Consider the following 20,145-nt stretch of genomic DNA (forward strand, 5'->3'; position numbering starts at 1 on the left):
CCAGGATCACGACCTGAGCCAAAGAGACGCTCAACCACTGAGCCACCCAAGTGCCCCTCAGAAAACTTTTCTGAGGATGACAACATTCCAAAAGTTTATGTCTTATTTCCAAAACAAATAGAGCCTTGAGGAAAAAATACTAGAGAAGAAATCCAAATGCAAGGAGTCTTAAAAGAAAGGTCTGCAGATGACAGGGACACAGTGTACCATTCAGACACCTGCTTACCATCTGTCTTCTGCCCATGGAGGGAGGGCGCTGGTGCTAAGCTGAGACAACGTCCCAATCTTCAGCCGTTTTATAAAAGCCTACACTGAGAGAACAGGCCTCTTGACTAAACCACACATCAGGACCCCTCACTGGGCCAGCCTCCTACAAAACCACGAGTGTGCACAAATACAGACAAGGAACAAAAGCAGGATCACCAGAGGACAAGTGCCATGCACCACAACCCTCGTGTCTTCAGCTTTTTTGGGAGAAAGGAAAAGATATAATGTTCTTCAGACACAGGGTAGAACCTTGCAATTCACACAGTGGGCCTGCACATCCCCAGGTAGCTAAGAAACCTGCCTCTTATTCAGTAGGGATTGTAGGTTGCCAGTTCCTGCCTCCTCAAAACCAGAATTTAAAAAATTAACCGCTTGGTAGAACTGCATGAAAAGGTACATCCCACTTATTGGAGGTGAGGAAAAGCAAACGGACTTTGTCATTTCATTATTTTTACCCACTAGGGCCAGCATCCAGAACAACCCTAACCTGCTGGACAATGATCACCACTGCTATCTTTTGGCTAGTTGTACTTCATCCATTATCAAATTAATTTAAAAGGATCTAGAGGGGCACCCGGGTGGCTTGGTCGGTTAGGGTCTGCCTTCGGCTCAGGTTGTGATCCCGGGGTCCTGGGATTGAGCCCCGTGTCAGATTCCCTGCTCATCAGGGAGTCTGCTTCTCCCTCTGCCTGCCGCTCTCCCCGCTTGTGCACTCTCTCTCTCTCTCTCTCTCTGTAGGTCTCTCTGTCAAATAAATAAATCTTTAAAAAAAAAAAAAAGAAAAAGAAAAAGGATCCAGAAAGTCCTGCCCTGTTTCATACAGGGCCAACACTTAGAGACAAGCCAGGTTGCTCCTCATAACCAAGTTCACTCTCAGTCCACAAAATCTGCTTTATCTTTAGAATCATTAAAGGATCTGTTGGGTCAATGGTTTAGCCTTGTGACCTCAATCTAAAGTAGAAGATGTAGTCACTAATCTCCGGGTTCATAAAACTTAACTAAAAGGAATAAAATAGATCCAACAAGAGTCTATCCTTACATGAACAAGCAAGTGGCGAATTTAGTGCCAGCAGTATGAGAAATTACTGTCCAGTGCCCAGAAGCAGGCTGCAGAGCATCTGGGAGGGAAGACACCAGGAAGGAAATGGCAGACTGGACCAGAGAGGCTCCTGTAGGAGCAGAATCAGAGGAGGAGGCAGGGTCTCAGAGTCCGCCCTCAGGAAGCCAGGGACACAAAGCGGGTGGGCTACAGGGTGCTTTCAAAGGACGATGGCTTAGTGAGATCAAGAGCAGGCACTGGCATTAAACAGACGCAGCTTTGACCCCGACACCACTACTCATAAGCTGAGACCTCTTGGGCTGGTCACTGTACCTCTCCGAGCCTCAGTTCCCTCACCTGTAAGTGGGGAAGACAGCAGTGCCTGCTCATGAAAGAGCCAAAGGGTCTACATGAAAATGCATATAAAGAGTTCATCCTTGGGGTGTGGTCAGTTAAGCCTCCGACTCTTGGTTTTAGCACAGGTCATGATCTCAGGGTCGTGAGATCTGGCTCCACAGAGGGCTCGGCACTCAGCATGGAGTCGGCTAGAGTTTCTCTCTCCTTCTTCCTCTGCCCCTCCCCACTGCACACGCGTGTGCACTTTCTCTCTCAAATAAATAAATCTTTTTTTAAAAAAAGCTCATCCTCATTCCAAGTAGAATACACCAACTTGTCTAACTTCTGCCCGTCACCTCCATCTGATACCATCTTGAGAGCATCTCTTGTTTTTTATTTTTCTTTCCTTCCCTGACAAACCCAGTGGGTAATTTTAGGTGCTACCATGATAGGACTGTTTTGTGATTTTTGCTATAGGACGGTATTATATGTATGCTATGGTATGTGCATTATATTTAATTTTAAAAATTATAGAAAAAAATAAAAATAAAAAAATAAAATAAAATAAAAATTTATTATAGGACATCATGTTTTTTCAGTCTAATCTTCCCCTGGAAGCTGAAAGTTGAAGGAACTTCATCCACTTGAAGAGGAAAAAAGCACCAGCAGGAAAGTAGGCCAACTGGCCTCCAGCAGAGGCAGACAGTGTGGCCAGTACAGCAACGTGATACGTACCAGCACATCCACATAGAGAATCCAGCAATGCTCCCGGGGACTAATGCAGAGGGACTTCAGGTCAATGCTGCTCTTGTTGTTAAATATCCGGTAGAGGGTGTTAGCAATCTCTGTGCCAAGGTCATCACCTCCTCGGCCTTCAAACTCAGGGGTAGCATTGGCTGAACTACATAGAGAGGCAACAGAAAAGGTGAGTGAGTCTTTTCAAATACAAAGAGTGAAGGCACAAGGCTTTGTTCCAGTCTCCCTGTGGAAAGATGGAAGGGTCAGTGGTATAGGGAAAGTCACTGCAGTAGGCAAGGATGCTACTCGTCCACCCTCCAGACACGCGCAGTGAGCCAGATCAGTAAGCACTGTGCCCTGGATTTGTCAGTGTACATGATGGGGGTTCCCCCAGCCCCCACTTCTAACAGAAGCCATCTTTATCCAAAGAGAAACAAGAGAACAATAGTTAAGCGAACCTTGGCAGCAATAACGAACTCTCTGGAGAGTGGAATACTTCCCTCAGGCAGGCCCAGGAAGCCAGGAGGCCTAGGGAGTCAAGCAGTCTGGTTATAAAGGGGTCAAATTATGTACACCATCCTGGGTTTGCATAGCCTTAGAATGCACCCCGAAACTCTCAAAACCAAAACCACACCGTAAGCACAGTGACCCTCCCAGAATGATTTAGAAGATCTGTATGACGGTATGCTAGTTCTATTACACACTTTAGCTATCACTGTACTGAATAGCAGGAAAGTGAAATGAGAGAGAAAAGCTACCAGCTGATTAAATATCAGATTATTCCTTTTACTTTATTTGCTGTTTTTTCAAGAGGAAAACCTTTTCCATTTGGCCTCTTGAATTTTTTTTTTTTAATTTATTTGAGAGAGCATAAGCAGAGGGAGAGGCGGGGGGGGGGGGAGAGCAGGCTCCCCACTGAGCAGGGAGCCTAATGCAATGTGGACCCCAGTATCACAACCCAAGCCAAAGGCAGGTACCCCGGCCTCTTGAATCATATGCCCAATTATCTCAACAAAGAAGGAACAGTTATCAACATTTGCTGCCCTAAGCAACATTCCCATTTATTTATTTATTTATTTATTTATTTATTTATTTATTTATTTATTTAAGATTTTATTTATTTATTCATGAGAGACACAGAGAGAGAGAGAGAGAGAGAGGCAGAGACACAGGCAGAGGGAGAAGTAGACTCTACACAAGGAGCCCGACGCGGAACTCGATCCTGGGACTCAATCCTGGGACTCCAGGATCACGCCCTGGGCCAAAGGCAGGTGCCAAAACGCTAAGCCACCCAGGGATCCCACAACATTCCCATTTAATGGGAAATTTTTAAGGGTTTTGGCTTAATAAAAACCCTCAATACATCTGACATAAGTTAACAGTCCAGTAATCATGTTACTGTAATGAATAAGGTCCAGAAAGGTAAGACACCAGCTGTTTCACAATGTTCTCTACAAAATCACATACTGAAGCTTTCTGGTCCATGCACTCACTCATCCAGAAGGTACCAGCTCTACAGTAGGCACTGGAGAAGGAGAACCTGAACAAAAGGCAGATGAAGGCCCTAAGTTGGCAATGTCCCAAAATCAGGGAGAACTTCATGACAGGGAGAAAACAGCAGCAGTGGGGCTGGGGAGGATGTCGACCAGTGTTGGGGGTTACAGGAAACCTCAAACCCGAATGTGAGCACATGTCGGTCAGGCTGCAGACAGGTAGGGGGATTCCATGCAAAGCAAAACCCATGTGAAGGCTCTAGGCTATGCCCACCCCTGTGTAATGCTGAAAGAAATCTCACCTAATATATTTAAATATCCCTTATGTCATCCTACTATAGGTGTAAGGATGGCCCCTGAGACAGAGTGTCCACTATATAGTAACTTTGCTTCTCTAGTTATATAGCCTTCCCTTAGCACTATTAGCCAGCAGAGTCCCAACTTAAAATCCCTAAGAGAAACTTCACCCCTACAGCAGCCTCAGTGTTCCCTCACTGCTTCTGTGGGACTCAGGCACTGAGCCATGAAAAGCAGCTCATTTGTGGTGAAATAATCAAGTTACCAAGAATCAATTCAATAATTTTGCACAGCCAGCAAAACAAAAGCTGTTTCTAATTTATGCACTAAGTAATCAATATTAAGATCCATCTTTTAAGTGTTTAAAAACACATCTATATAGATCTGAGTAGACAAATCCAGCCAGAGGTGCTTATGCTTACAACGTGTACTTTTTCCTGACTGCTGCGGGCCACACCCTCCTGGGGGGGGGCACTAATTAATTTACTCGGGGATGATGTATTCGTTCTTTTACAGCCCTAGGGGATAGCTTATAGAACTTCTCAGGTCCAAATGGCTAAATTAATCTACGCACAAAACCATGCCCCACTGGGGGTTTTTTGACACTGAACTAATTTAAAGTGGGAATTTTTCCTATTCTAAAGGTTTTTTCTTTAAACACACTATTTTTTCAGCATAGCTGGTAGCCAGGCAGAGAGGCAGGTTTAGAGGCTCATGAGACCGTGGAAAGTTCTTGTGTCTGGATGGTGCCTAAGCCTTGGAGTGCCTCTGGGGAGGAGGCTGGAAAAATGGAAGGAAATTGTCAGGGCTGGGAGGGGGTAGGGGCACAAAACTTCAGGTAACATGAAAAAAGTCAGAGACCCCATATTCTAACAAAGGATGAAGAGTAGGGTTGGGATAGAGAACTGAGGGTTCCCCCCCACCCATCACTAGGGATGCTCCTAGCACAAGGACACTTCTTGGTAGAGGTGGAGAGAGAGATGCAGACCTGGAAAAGGACCTCAGAGACCATGTCGGAGGACAAGAAACCAAATGCCCACAGGGGTCCAGCCAGATAAGCACATGCTCTGAACAAAGAGCTACCAGTGATTAACAGGCAGTGATGGGGACTCTGACAAACTTTCTAGCCCATCTAAAGGCATTTTAACTCACATTTGAAAACAAACTGTTAGTGAAATATCTCACAAGTGGGTTCTGACCTATGGGAGAACAAGGAGACTTCACATGGTCCAACTTTCTCATTTTACAAGGAGAAAAACTTTAACAGCTCTTTTGAATGTTTACTATGTGCTTGAAGACACTTTTAGCATCTTAAATATACTAGCTCACTCAATACTCCTAACAACCCTTTGAGGTAGGCACTATTTCTGAGCCCATTTTAGAGAAAACGGAACTGAGTCTCAGGAAGGTTATATAATTTGTCCAAGCTCACACAATTAGTGACTGCGGAGCTAAAATTCCAACCCAGGCAGCCCGGCCCTTACCTGCTAGGCAGCAGTGGACTCTCACCGAATGTGTTATGTGGCATGTCTGGCTTATATAACCTAATGTGAGTCAAGGTAATGAATGGATGCTCTGGTCCTGGGACTTCTTACTAGACCACAAATACTGTAGTCAAGAATGCAGACCAAAGGAGTCCTATATAAAAGGCTTCTCTATTAAATGCAAAGTTTAGAAAGAGAGAACGTGCACACAGGATGATAAATCAGCCCCTGCTCAGAGGTATCACAGTACATTCTTTCAGTAGCAGAGTTTACACTTGGGACATAAAACCAAGTTCTTTCTGTATCTACAACTGCCAAAACCAATTCAGATCCCTCATAAAGTATGACCCAACCCCTCTTCTGGGGCTGTGGGGAAACTGCTTACTGAGCAGATAAACTAGTAAAAATCCTGGGAACGCTGCCCCTCCCAGTTCTCCACCCCTCCTGACTCATCACCTCTACTCTGCTCCTCTGGCTTGGGACTTCTCTGGTTTAACTAGGATAGGGTGAGATCAAGGACATGTCTACCTGGGACAGGACTTCACACACTAGACCCATTGTTTCCTCTGGGATCAATCTAGCCTGCAAATCCTTGGAGTCTTACAGCCGAATCAGGTCAGGACTATGGCAGAAAAAAATGACTCAGTGGGTCTGTGGGGCAGGCTAACTCTGGGCCTTACCAGACCACTGGTCAGTCATCTAGCCCTGCAGCATGCCCCAATTCTTCCCATTCCCCTAGGTGTACAGGTGCTCATTCCTGAACCTGCAAAAGCTTCCCTCTAAGTGGGAACAGGGACAGTCGCACACTTTGAGCTTTTCATTGTAAGCCCTTGATTGAAGTTTCTGTAAGAGTTAATTAGTTCTGAAGACTTCCAGAGTATAGCTAGCTTCAACTGACTTCTGCAGGTTGCTTGTTGCTTTATCCCCCACCACCCCAGCCCACTAGGCACTAACAGTATCCCCTTTAAGCAGCACTAAGCAGTAAGGAACAGAGATCAATGGCTCCATTTACCAATGCAGGGCTGGAAGCTTCTGGTTCAATATGAGTGATAAATACGAGTGATCACAATGAAAAGTAGTTAAGATCCCATAGGGAAGTGGCAACTGCTGGGCACACTGAAAAGTCTATGAATGAAAAATGTTCTCAACTGCCCCAGTGAAAAGCCCCGAAGCCTCTAGAAGAGGCTAAACCATTCCTCCTGATACTCCCCCATCAACATGGTGTCTGAGCTACAAAGAGACTAGATGGACCGCCACCTAGTGGTAGCCCAGAGTGACATACCAGCTCCCTAAATTCTTAACCCTCCTCTGGGCCTCAGATGGAAACCATATTTTCCCAAAGTTTCAAAGTTCTTATTTAAAACAGCCTGTTCTCAAGTTACAGCTAACAAACCAAAGACAGGAGACAAGAATTAGAAGGTCCCAGTTTGTTCCCAGTTTGAGTTGTGTGTGCTGCCAGGCATCTCCCGGGCAGTGCTCAGGAACCCCAAGTCTTTACTACTCCACCGGGACGGGGCCAGGGTCAGCGCAGCTGGGTACCTGCCCCAAAGAGCAGCACTCCCAAGACATAGGGAATATTATAGGGGAGGGAGGCAACATCTAGCTCAGGTGCCAAGTATTATTCCTAGTGAAGTAGAATGAGTTAGCAGAAAAGCAGTTCGTTTTCTGAGACCTCTCTAATCACTGGGAATGTAAATGATTAAACTTTGGAAGTTACTGCTAAGTCACATTGGGCTCAAACTGACAACCCCACACCACCCCGACTACTATCCTCCAGCTGAATACCACCTCTGCTTCAGCCTATGGGTGGGTGAGTGCATTGGGTTCTCTAGCAGAGGGGCTGGAAGGTATCCCCCTTAGTGCTGGGCACAGCCATAAAGGTCCAGAAGCCCTTCCTGTTCACTGGATGAGAATAAAAGGGTTTGTTTGTGCAATTCAGAGTTGCTCTTTGAAGACTCAGATGAGGTTCCAATAAAGGTGGCAGCCAGCAGTGCCTGGTAAATCAACATCTCCCTCCTCTGTAGGAATACAAGATTTTGTGAATCTCTCATGGTGATTCTGATGTGGTAAACAAAGGCAGAAGGAAATGTAGATAAAATTAAATGTCCATACAACCTGCAGCCCATTGACAAATATTTGAGGAAGGCAGAGTATAAGGTTCCTCCAGGAAGCTCCTAAATGTCCTTTTTTTTTTTTTAATTTTTATTTATTTATGACAGAGAGAGAGAGAGAGAGAGAGAGGCAGAGACACAGGCAGAGAGAGAAGCAGGCTCCATGCACCGGGAGCCCAACGTGAGACTAGATCCTGGGTCTCCAGGATCGCGCCCTGGGCCAAAGGCAGGCGCCAAACCGCTGCGCCACCCAGGGATCCCCTCCTAAATGTCTTAATGTTAATGCCTTGCTAGTGGGAAAATCAACCTTAGTTTGACAATAGCAAGGCCTCCAGTATTAGGTGAATCTTCTTTAGCATATGAAGATCCTCTTGGAATTTCCCTTATCTTTACTTTCCCCAACCTCAAAGTATATAATCAGTTACTCCTCACAATCCAGGGGCAGCAGAGGGCAGCTGGCAGCAGCAGCAGCTCTTTCTGCCCATGGGTCCTATCCCCCGGCATTAATAAAACCTACCATTCTGTACGAAAGACATCTTAAGAATTCTTTCTTGGCCATCAGCTCCAGATCTCACCCCACTAAACCTCCCCTATACATATTCAAAAACTACATCAGTTCTACCTGCTAGACTGATCACATTAACCAAGCCACTCGAAGACACTAAGGCATGCCACCTTACGATTATTCATTTTGAAAGAGTCAGAACTCCTTGGGAACTGGAGCTTCTGGGCCTGCTGGGGGTCTCCTGAGACTTAAAAAGGGACAAAAGAAAGGAGCAGGCAGCCGTGTATGGCCAGGAGGGCTACTCCTAGAAGGCAGATCTTGGCCTCCTCCCATCCTGGAGCCACCCTCCCTTTACAGCTGGGATAAGAAAGGAACAAGAGCAGCAGGCTAACTGGAGTCATGTTCAGACACAGAGCCACAATGAACTGTGTCCCCTATACCAAGCATCTGAGGGCAACACCTTCCCTTAGGTGTGGTTGGGCTATCTGTGGTTTGCCTAAGTGAAGGAGGTAGAAGATAACGAAGAGGTGAAAAAGAGAAACAAATTACAGTTCTTTGCCTGCCCCTCAGTGACCATTTACTGCACTGAATTAGGCAGATCAAGGCCAGAAGAGGCATTTTTCTGCCACCAAGAGCAATGGGATAAGTTGGAGGCCTGAACAAGGTCACAGAAACTTAAAGGATGGGCCAGTCCCATTGGATGACTCAGACTGGTGAGAGCAGCCAGGTCCAACCAGGAGAGGAGATTGCCTGGCGGGGGGGGGGGGGGGGGGGGGGGGGGTCTTGCAGGGCAGGCTGTAGGAATGTGCTGGAAGGAAACTGGCCGGAAAGCTAAATGCAGATACATTCTCAGAACTCTGAGCACAATACCCCTGGAAAGCTGGCTTCTGCAGACTGCATGAAGTAGAACAAGCAAAGACTTAGACTGGGAGAAATCTGAGCTGGCATTTCCAGCTCTATGACCCTGGGGAATTTCACCTACCCACCCTCAACTCCATTGGTCGTCTCTCTCATAGCAATGTTGTGAGGACCAACTTCTTTTTATTTTATTTATTTAGTGTGCGTGTGTGTAGAGTGGGGGACAAGATCTTAAGCAGGCTCCATACCCACCATGGAGCCCAACACGTCACTCAATCCCACGACCCTGAGATCACGACCTGAACTGAAATCAAGAGTCGACATTTAACTAACTGAGCGACCCAGGCACTCCAAGGACCAAACTTTGAGTCTGAAAGACTAACTCACTATATAAACGGGGGTTAGCACCTATGCTGAAAAGGTGCACACAGCAGGCCCAAGGCTGCTACCTCTGAAGGGCCTGCTTGTAAGGTGGGCCCTCAGGTAGCATCTGGGAACTTGACAATCAGAGCGTTCCCAGTTAACAGTGAACTGTGGTCCATTGTGCCTAGACTATTTGTGCAAATAATATGGTAAGGTGAATATGTGCTTTCTTTCTAAGATTCTGGAATTTGGTATGTGTTAAGGAGAGGGTACCCATGTGACCGGCCCCAGTAAAAATCTCGGGTGCCAACTCTCTAATGGGCTTTCTTGGACAGAATCATCACACGCATGTTGCTGCATTTCCGTTGCTATAATAAATCTCAGCCATGAGTACAACTATATGCTGAGTCCTGTGGGTCCCTCTAGCAAATCTCCAAATATGGGGGTCTTGGGGACTCCCATACAGAATCAATATTATATAGCTGCACCTAGCATGAGCTAATAGAGATCCTTACCCACTTTAAGAAAGCCTGCTGTCACCACCTAGTTAGAAGCAAAGTTATAGACAGAAGATGGGATTGGGCCAGCAACCCAGGAAAGAGCCCTGAGCCTGAAAAAGGGGAGGCAAGGGCTGGGGGTGCTTCCTTTAAACCCGCTGGGAGCCAGTCATTGTGGTGGTGCTCACTCTGTCTTCCTCATTTCCTTTCTTCATCATTGCAACAGTATCATTATCCCTATTTTTTAGATAGAGAAATTCAGGCACAGAGAGACTAAGTAACTAGCCTGAGATCACATAGCTGGCCAGAGAAGACTGGCTGGCTGCAGAAAGTGCAGAGTCCTGGCTCTTCCCAGCACCCACACTGCCTGCCTCACTGCCACTCCCTCCGTTTGTTGGGTGGTTTGGCTGGCCCTTATCCTTTCTCTGCCAAGCAAGTCATGAAAAGTTTTCTGCAAAACTAGAGCAGGAAGAGAAACATGGCATTTAGACCAAATGACCCTTCTTATCTACATTTTATATTTTTTGAAGCACCACAAAACCCACCATTTTGCTACTCTCAGGACCACCATGTGCTGGGCTGCCTGGCAATGCCCTCCTCTCTGACAAGGACAATGAGGCCCAGCACAGGCTAGGTGACTACACAAGGGCAGGACTTGAGCCAAGGCTTTCTTCCACATAGTCCAGTGCCCAACACCTAGAAGGAATGCAGGAAATACCTACTGGCTGCAGGAATGATGACTGAATACAAAATAAAAATGGGCTCAACAGGAAACAAGAGGTCCAGTCTCTCAATCTTCTTTCAAATTGTTTTTCTTTAGAAGCACCTTGGTGGCTCAGCTGGTTACACATCTGACTCTTGATTTCGGCTCAGGTCATGATCTCAGAGCTGCATGAGGTAAAATCAAGCAGACTCCCCACAGAGCTCAGGCTCTGTAACAGGCTCCACATTCAGTGGGGAGTCTGCTTGAGGATTCTCTCTCCCTCCCCACCCCTGGCTCATGTTTGTGTTCTCTCCCTCTCTCAAATAACAAAAAAAAATCTTTTTAAAAAATAAAATAAATCATTTTTCTTTAAAAGCATATGCATAGGGGCACCGGGGTGGCTCAGTCAGTTAAGTGTCCAACTCTTATTAAAGATAATGTATGTAAAACATTCATCACATTGCCTGCTATGTGGTAGGCAATTAATTAATGGTGACTATCATAATGTGTTTCAGAAGTAAATAGTTGCAAATGGAAAAAAAAAAGTGTCCAACTCTGGTCTCAGCTCAGGTCTTGATCTCAGGGTCATGAGTTCAAACCTCATGTTGAGCTCCACACCCAGTGTGGAGCCTACTTAAAAAACAAACATACATATATACATAGTACTGACCAGTCAACAAAGAACTCCAAGTAGCCTTCATTTGGTTTCTCCAGCTTTGGCGTCCCCATTTCTGCTTTCACTCCCACCAAGATGTCTGTGTGACCCTGCAGAGACACATAAGAAGGGTCCTCACTCAGGGCAGGTAGCTAGATACCCAACCACCTCCCTTCTCTCACAGACTATGCCCCTGGGGGACCATTTTAGGAGCAGCGCATAGGAACTTGGGAAGTGGCCCTTTGAAAAGGTAAAGGGTCCTTCAGACCTAGACAGACACCCTCCCAGAGTTTGGCTTGGGTCTTGGATTCCCTAGAAAAATATGCCTCCCAAAGCCCAGAGGAGTCTGCAGCTGGCTCTCTAGGGCCTGCCGATCCTCCCCATGGGCATGAACTATAGCCACAGTACTTACTAGTTTGACTCTGGCCGACCCACTGGTGTTAGACACCACGTCAGTTTCTACTTCAACACATCGGTAGTCCTCACAGCCACGGCCATCCACACGGAGGTCTTCCTAAAGTGCAAGAACCACAACTGTAATACAACCACAACCAAACCACCAACAGATTACTAAACTCATTCATGCCATTTCTCCCAGGAGAACTAGGCATTACAGCATCCCGTTCTCAGTGAATCATCCAAAATTCTATCCTTGTAGCTAGGAACAACATTACTATTTTACACAGGAGGAAATGAAGACTCAGAGATGTAAAGCAGTGTATCTGAGGTCCCACAGCTGGTGACACAGACCAAAGGTGGGCTTCCACCCAGGCATGGCAAAGTGGCAAAGTCCGTACTACATCCCCCCTATACCGAAAAGGCACACAAAACAGACAAAATCTGAACAAGAGACAAAATAAGCTGCCTCTTTCCAAATCTGCCATGCCAAAATTGCACCAGGAAGTATGTATTGTCAGAGCTACGGGTACAACTGTCTCAGCTGTAGCCCTCCTGCCCCCTAAACTCAACAAAATCCACTCTGCGGACAGACAAAAATAACTAGCCATTATCTTCTAAGCCAGGCATTCTCTAGAATAGGGACAGCACACTTAGGCCCGAGGGCCACCTGCTTCTCTGAAATGTTTTCCTGGAACACAGCCACGCCTGTTCCTTGAGGCAATCTAGCTGCTTTCACACTCAATGATTGTGAAGCAGATCTTATAACCTGAAAGCCCCAAATCTTATCTAGCCCTTCACGGAAAAGTTTGTCGACTCCTGCTGCAGAAGATAGATTTCAGAGTGGTCTACGATACTACGTATCCCTTGTCCCCTTTTATTTACTTCTTCCATTAGTTACTTATACCAATATAACTCACAGATCTCTGTTTTATGCTGTAGTTATAATCCAATACTGTCATTATTTATCCTGCTGCTCAAAGTGTTCCAGATCTGGCCACTGGGAGTTCCTTTGGGTTGGTTCCTACATTCTTTTGACATGCCTGCAACCTTTTTTGAGAACATCTTTACTTCTGACAAGATGTTCCAGCCTCTTGAATTTTTCCCTGCCCCAGCCCTGGGATTAGCCCTTCTTCTGAGGAGTCATGATTCCTTTCATTGAAGAACAGTGCTTTAAAATCCAGGATCTGATTGCTAAGTAAGTTCATTGCCACTGGGATATCATTGCTTCCAGAACTTCTCTGCAAAGGGAACTAGGTAACACTGATGTACACTAACCCACACAGCTGTAATTCTTTCTATGTCCATCCACGTAATAATTATATCTACACACCTATTATATCCACATAACTATTACAAGGCCATGTGTTCACACTGATAAGTTGGTTCTAACCTTCCTCCTCCTATTTGTAACTTCTTTCTCAGAAAGGGAGAAACCTGGCTCTCATTATCCACAATGTATTTATGTATTTGTGAAATCTTGAGAAACAAATTTACTAATGGAGGACAGTACTTGGGTCCAGTTCTTTTGTCTTTAGCCTTACAGTCCCATCTGGAACCCTGTTTCCTGGTGTCTTCCCCAACCTTCAGTTTGGCTCTTCTATTCCTCTGCACCCCTGTGAGGTTCTAGTGCTCTCAGTGCTCCAGTGTGGCTACTTTTAATCATTTATTTACTTTTTGGGTACGTGGACTTATCGCCATGACTCTTTTGCTCAAAGTTATCAGAAAAGGTGTGCTCAGGGAAAGGCCACTCTTCCCTCAGCCCTATTTACATGCCCTCCTTCTTTCTAGCTCTTTCCCAGCCACCCCAGGCAGTCTGTTTAATTGCTGGTTCATCATTCCCGTACTTCCTTTGCATAATCGAGCAGATATGTGAATATTTTTTATACCCGCTTCTTTCTTACATGAAGAGAAGCATACTAGAGATACTGTTTTATACTTTGCTACTTCTGCTTTTTTTTTTTTAAACACTTAAGAATACATATGCAGGAAATCACTACACATCAGCTCATGGAGATCTTCCTCATTTTTTGTAAACATTTTTTCAAAGCATTTTTTTCTTTCAGAAAAAGACTCAGCTTCATCAGATTCTCAAAGGGGTTAATGCTCCTCAAAATGTTTAAAAACACTGTTCTAAGCTATGTGTCACAAATTTATCTTTAAACTGCCTGGCTCACTGCATATATGACTGACTTTTGATTTTGAGATACTGAAATCCAGCAAAGCACACCATTTGCCCAGCTCCAACCTTCTCTGTTCCTACTCTTCCCCATCCCAACTCCTGTTAATGCAGAGAAAATAAACATTACAGGTCAGCTTGAAGTCCCTTTGCTGCTCATCCAATCCCCAGGCCTTCCCCTCCCTGGAGGCAGTCCCCATCTTGAGTCTGGGGAGATCTGTACTTAAAAAGCAACAGAATTTCAAGTCTAGGAAATGAACTCCAAGGACCAACTCCATAAAGTGATCTCTCTTCACTGGAGGATCCCCAAACTATGTAACTATCTCTTTAACAACTCACCCATAGAACAGGAAAGGCTTCTTCCTAGGTCAATCTCTGATGCCCCATCCCCCAGTAGTGCCCTGTGAGGAATGTGAAAACAGGGCCCAGAAATATCATTTACAAAGACCTCCTTCCTGCCTGAGTCGCAGGTCAGGTGTATATGCGTGAGCAATCACTAGGAGTATTAGTCATGGGCTCCAGGCCTGGTCCTGCCATACCTAGCTGCTTGACCGAGGACAAAATGCTCAGACTAGTTTCCTCCTTTGTTGAAAGATGGACATTGAATTAGAAGGCCTCAAAGGTACTTTTCTAATTCTACAGATCTATAAGTTAAAACAGCCACAATTATTTGCAAAAACAAATAGCAGCTACTCTCTAACGTGCAATTACTTTACTTGGGATACTGTGCTAGGAATGCTACACAGTTGACACATTTACTCTCAAAATAACCCTGTAAGATAGCTTTTTGTTGTTGTTGTTGTTCCTCTTTACAAATGAGGAAAGAGGTTGAAAGACTCTAAACGTCTGGGCTCAGGTCACATAGCCAGTAAGGAGCACTTTAATTCCAAGCCAGAATTCCACATGCTTCCCTGCATTCTCACTGTGCAACAGGAGACAGACAGTGCAGGCCTCCCTCAAAGGGTGAACGGCTGGCTCCACCAGTTGGTCCTAATGATGGAGAAAACAATTCTGAATGCAAGGAGGCCATGAGGTAACAGGGCTTCCGACCACAGCTTTAAAATACCACTTATCTGGAAAGATCTAGTCACAACCCTTTGTAGTGATAACCCCCTTGTTCCAAGAGGGGGCTGGGAGGGGTAAAAAAAAAAAAAAAAAAAAAAAAAAAAAAAACACAGGCCATTAAAATCACTCTCTGCTCCCTGGCAAAGGCTCACTGGGAAAGGCTCAGGTGACAAGTAAAGAGAAAAATCTACAAATTTCCCTTTCCAAGGATGCGGAGTATGTATTTTTTTCATAGAAAAAAAGCACCCAAGAGAATGGGAGGAAAACCAAAACCAAACTAAACCAAAACAAAACAAAAAAACACAACAAGGGATCCCTGGGTGGCGCAGCGGTTTGGCGCCTGCCTTTGGCCCAGGGCGCGATCCTGGAGACCCGGGATCGAATCCCACATCGGGCTCCCGGTGCATGGAGCCTGCTTCTCCCTCTGCCTGTGTCTCTGCCTCTCTCTCTCTCTCTCTCTGTGACTATCATAAATAAATAAAAATTAAAAAAAAAAAAAAAAAAAAAAAAAAAACACAACAAATTAGTCCATGAATCACTGCACTCAGAATTTTTTTTTTTTAATCCAGCTTTCCTCATAAAAGGCTTAAAAATTACCCAAACCTGCTTGGTCTGGCTCAGAGCCAGACATCTTACCAAAATGTTTATTTACCAGTAGTACTCAGAAGCAAAGGAATGAATCCATGTGTGAACATTTAAACAGGGGCTGCCCTGCAGTGAAAGCTCCATCCAACAAATCAACAGAGATGTCAAAAAGTGATGGACAACACCATGGAGTAGCAAATGTAATCTTTTTTTTTTTTTTTTTTTTAAGATTTATTTATTTAAGAGAGAGAGAGAGCATGCTTGTGAGAGGGGCAGAGGAAGAGAGAGAGAATCCCAAGCAGAATCCCCACTGAGCATGGAGCCTGATGTGGGGCTCCATCTCACAACCCCAAGATCACAACCTGAGCCAAAACCAAGATTTGGACGCTCAACCGACTGAGCCACCCAGGTACCCCCATCCTCTACATAAATCTCTCCTGTCACATACCAGCTTTGTGCCCTTGTGCAAGTTAGTTTCTAACAGCTTGGAGTCCATCTCTTTGTCTAGAAAGCAGGAATCACTCCACCTCATAGAAATATAGAAGAATCCAAAAGCCAGGAATCATTTAGGGGACCCTCAGCACAGTGCAGCACACAGAAGTACCCCCTGCACAGTTTCCTTCTCCTGCTTCTGGGGCTAGGATCAGCTCACCAAATCCTCGAAAACAACCCTGCAGAGAGCTTATCAATGAGGTAGGTCACTGAGGTGCCTGTGGCAGAGTGGAAGTAACCCAGTCCTATCACTCACTAAAGGAAGCTAACAAGTTGGCTCTACTAACATAACACACTTGGGAGAATTTAGACCCTGGCCTTGGCAGTGATGCTAACCCTCCATTACCTCTCTCTGATGTGTCCAACACCTCACACCTGCTACAGAACGGAGACTAGGATGCTTCACCTACTAGAACGCAACTCCAGTTAGGAGAAGGACCACATCAAATAAAGTTCTACAGACCCTGGCCCAAGTCACAGAAGGGAAAACCAGATGCCAATCCTCATTCATCTTCCAAGCGTATTGAGTAGTCTGCATTTCCTTTCAAGGATGTGATTCTGTTCACCTTGCAAACTGCTGGGGTGCAGGCTCTTTGTGCCATGGGCTTGCAAATGGAAAGGGCACGGGGCTCAAAATCAAGAGTCCTGGGGGCTCACTCCAGCTCTGCATGGCCAGGTTGAACGGCTGAGTATAGACTACTTGGTTTTATAGCTAACAACTCCAATCTCAGCCCCATTCCTGCTCTTTTGCACTGTTCTGCTAACAGAGCTTACAATGAAAGCTAGAGCCACAGAAAAGAAACCGAAACTGTGAGCTGAGCTACCCTCCCTTCAATTGCCAGGAAAAATTCCATAAAATGGCTTTGATAAGGCCTCGGGGGAAGCCTCTTGGTGGGGCTAATCCACTGCCAGGGTCTGATCTGAACTTATGAAGGCCAGTTTAATATCCAGGCCATGGCCACAGCACCATTAAGCAGACCTCTGGAAAGCCTAGTGTGCGTCCAGCTCCACTGAAGCCACATGACTCAGTCACTGCCTACCTCCAACAGCCAGAGCCAGTGGTAGGTACACAAGCCCAAGCATACAATCCAGAGAGCAACCAGCTTCTCTGGCATGAAACTGTCTTTCTCCTTGGAATCTGATCTCTGACCTGGAAAATACTTGAGAAGGGAGTGAAAGAGGAACTGACCAGTGAGGTTGGAGGGAGGCTGGAGAGGCCACATAGAAGAAAGGTATGGGGGTTGGTGGGGGGCAAGCAGTGGAGACAGATTTACCAAGATGAAGGGAAGTTGGATGGCAAACGCTGCAAAGAGATATACTTCAGGAGAAGTGGATGTGTCACCATAGATATAAAGACAAGCAGTCACACAAACCACGTGATTCACTGCGGAGCCCATGAGATGCAGTACCCTGGAGCAGCCTTGGGACTTTCTAGCCCTTGCAACAAATCCCCTTTTTCTTGAGATAATTTAATAATCTCTGGTCCTCAACAGCCACAGGCTGTTGGCAGTCACTGTGAAGGCTGGGAATATAATATGCATGGTTCAGCACAAAGCCATACTTCTGATGGAAAAAACAAACTTGACAAGGAGACAACATCTCTTTAGGGTTGATCACATGCCAAGTGCTCTATATTTCCTCATTATGTCATTCCTCACGAGCCCATTTTGCCCCCCAAATGGATACAGTCTCATTTTACCAGAGTGAGCTAGATGGGAAACTCAGGTAAAATCCCTCAGTGAATGGTGTAGCTGGGAAAGGAGCTCAGTCTGGTTCACAGTGGAAGACCATATGACCCCAAGTAGGCAGAAGCAGAGACTCCAAAGCAGACTCTCAGCTGGGCCAGGCCAGTGGTCTGCCCGTAAGCCAGCGTCTGCTGGCAGCATCAAAATCTCCCAACACTGGGCAGCCCCAGTGGCCCAGTGGTTTAGTGCCGCCTTCAGCCCAGGGTGTGATCCTGGGGGCCCGGGATAGGGTTCCACATTGAGCTCCCTGCATGGAGCTTGCTTCTCCCTCTGCCTGTGTCTCTGCCTCTCTCTCTTTCTCTCTGTGTGTCTCTCATGAATAAATAAATAAATAAAATCTTTATTATTTTTTTTATTTTTTTTTATTTTTTATTTTTTTTATTTTTTTTATTTATTTATGATAGTCACAGAGAGAGAGAGAGAGAGGCAGAGACACAGGCAGAGGGAGAAGCAGGCTCCATGCACCGGGAGCCTGATGTGGGATTCGATCCCGGGTCTCCAGGATCGCGCCCTGGGCCAAAGGCAGGCGCCAAACCGCTGCGCCACCCAGGGATCCCTATTATTTTTTTTAAATAACATCTTTAAAAGAAAAAAAAAAGAGAATGGATCTGAGGAAGTGGGACAGGATAAATGGAAAGGTTGATCAATCAGAATTCTTAGTAGATGATTGGATTGGTTTCCCTGTCACCCTTAGAAGGCTGAGATGTCCTACTCTTGTTAGGTATATATTATATTATAATTTTTATGTCATTGAATCTTTGAAACTGGCTTGAAGGTAAACATTATTATCTCTACATTGCAGACAAAGAACTGAGCTCAGACAGGGTAAGTCACTTGTCCAAGGTCACACAGAGAGTGCGTAATGGAGTGGGGACAGAAATCCAGATCTGATTGCAGAGCCCGTCCTCGACTTTCATGCTGCTTTCCTACTGCAGTGAAAGCCATTGTCTTATGGTCCTTAAATAGAGATCCCAAAGCAAAGGCCAAAGAGAATCCCCTTTTCTACTTCTCTTTCTTTCTCTTTCCTTTGGAATCCTATGAGCAAATAGGAAAGAGGAAGGGAAATTCTGGATACCACCACCATCACCACCACCGCCCCCCTTCCTCCCCATACCATTTTCAAGACTTTATTTTTTTATTTTTTATTTTTCATTTTCGAGACTTTAAATAGTGCATGGTATATACTGTATTGTTAACCCAGGGATTGGAGCCTCGGAATGGACATTTTCATAAAGTGTTGGGAGATTTTTTTTTTTATTTTATTTATTTATTCATGAGAGACATACACAGAGAGCATAAGTATGCTGAGAGCTCATCTCAAATGCTATTTCCCTAGGGAAGTCTCCCCTGACTTACTGGACCAAATCAGGTCCCTGATTTTTCTCCTTCACAGCTATCAGTACAATTTTACATACAAACACATATACAGATCTGTAATTTCTGTCTCTTCCTTCTAGCATGGGAGCTCCATATAAGTAGGCAGGCTCCTTCCTATCTGTGAGTCCAGCTTAATTCTAGGTTGAATGAATGAACACAGAGTCCTGAAAACACACAGAGGAAGACCTGACATGGATTAAAGGGAGCAATTCCACATCCTTAGGGAAGCCTTCAGAGCATCACAGGCCCCAATATTGTAGAACTCCTTTGACTTCTACTAACTCTACCACTCCCTTTGCATATATGTTACTTTGCCTTTTCTAGTACTTATTCATCTTTGAAATAATAAAAGAATAAACGGCTGATGGAAAGGGAAGCTGAATTTGAGCATACTGGACCAAAAGCGAAAGAAAAGAGGGGCACCTGGGTGGCTCAGTGGGTTGAGCGTCTGCCTTTGGCTCAGGGTGTGATTCCGGGGTCCTGGGATCGAATCCCGCATCCGGCTCCCTGCGAGGAGCCTGCTTCTCCCTCTGCCTGTGTCTCTGCCTCTCACGAACAAACAAATAATATCTTCTTAAAAAAATAGGGATCCCTGGGTGGCGCAGCGGTTTGGCGCCTGCCTTTGGCCCAGGGCGCGATCCTGGAGACCCGGGATCGAGTCCCACGTCGGGCTCCCGGTGCATGGAGCCTGCTTCTCCCTCTGCCTGTGTCTCTGCCTCTCTCTCTCTCTGTGACTATCATAAATAAATGAAAATTAAAAAAAAAAAATTAAAAAAAATAAAAATAAATAAAAGCGAAAGAAAGACACAAAATGATTAGGTTTCTAGGGGCAAGAACCGAATGCCGGTTAGACTTCACCAAGAGGTCTGGGATGGTCTCTAACCTGGGTAGAGTACAGACAAGGACACACACACACACACGGCTTCCTTTGGGAGTTCATTACGACCCGACATCCTCCAA

The 20,145-nt window shown here is 45.5% G+C and overlaps 1 protein-coding gene across 1 annotated transcript in view; it reads right to left on the bottom strand.

Moving 5' to 3' along the window:
* The window catches only part of EXOSC7 (exosome component 7), a 35,954-nt gene that overhangs the window by 15,074 nt on the left and 735 nt on the right, over window positions 1-20,145 (bottom strand). Inside the window, exons 2-4 of the mRNA XM_038566692.1 lie at window positions 11,759-11,860; window positions 11,362-11,456; window positions 2,378-2,543 (exon numbers count right to left, since the gene is read on the bottom strand). Coding sequence (XP_038422620.1) covers window positions 2,378-2,543; window positions 11,362-11,456; window positions 11,759-11,860 — 363 coding nt within the window. The remainder of the gene's footprint in view (window positions 1-2,377; window positions 2,544-11,361; window positions 11,457-11,758; window positions 11,861-20,145) is intronic.

The sequence above is a fragment of the Canis lupus genome, chromosome 20 (assembly GCF_011100685.1).
Source record: "Canis lupus familiaris isolate Mischka breed German Shepherd chromosome 20, alternate assembly UU_Cfam_GSD_1.0, whole genome shotgun sequence".
Lineage (NCBI taxonomy): Eukaryota > Metazoa > Chordata > Mammalia > Carnivora > Canidae > Canis > Canis lupus.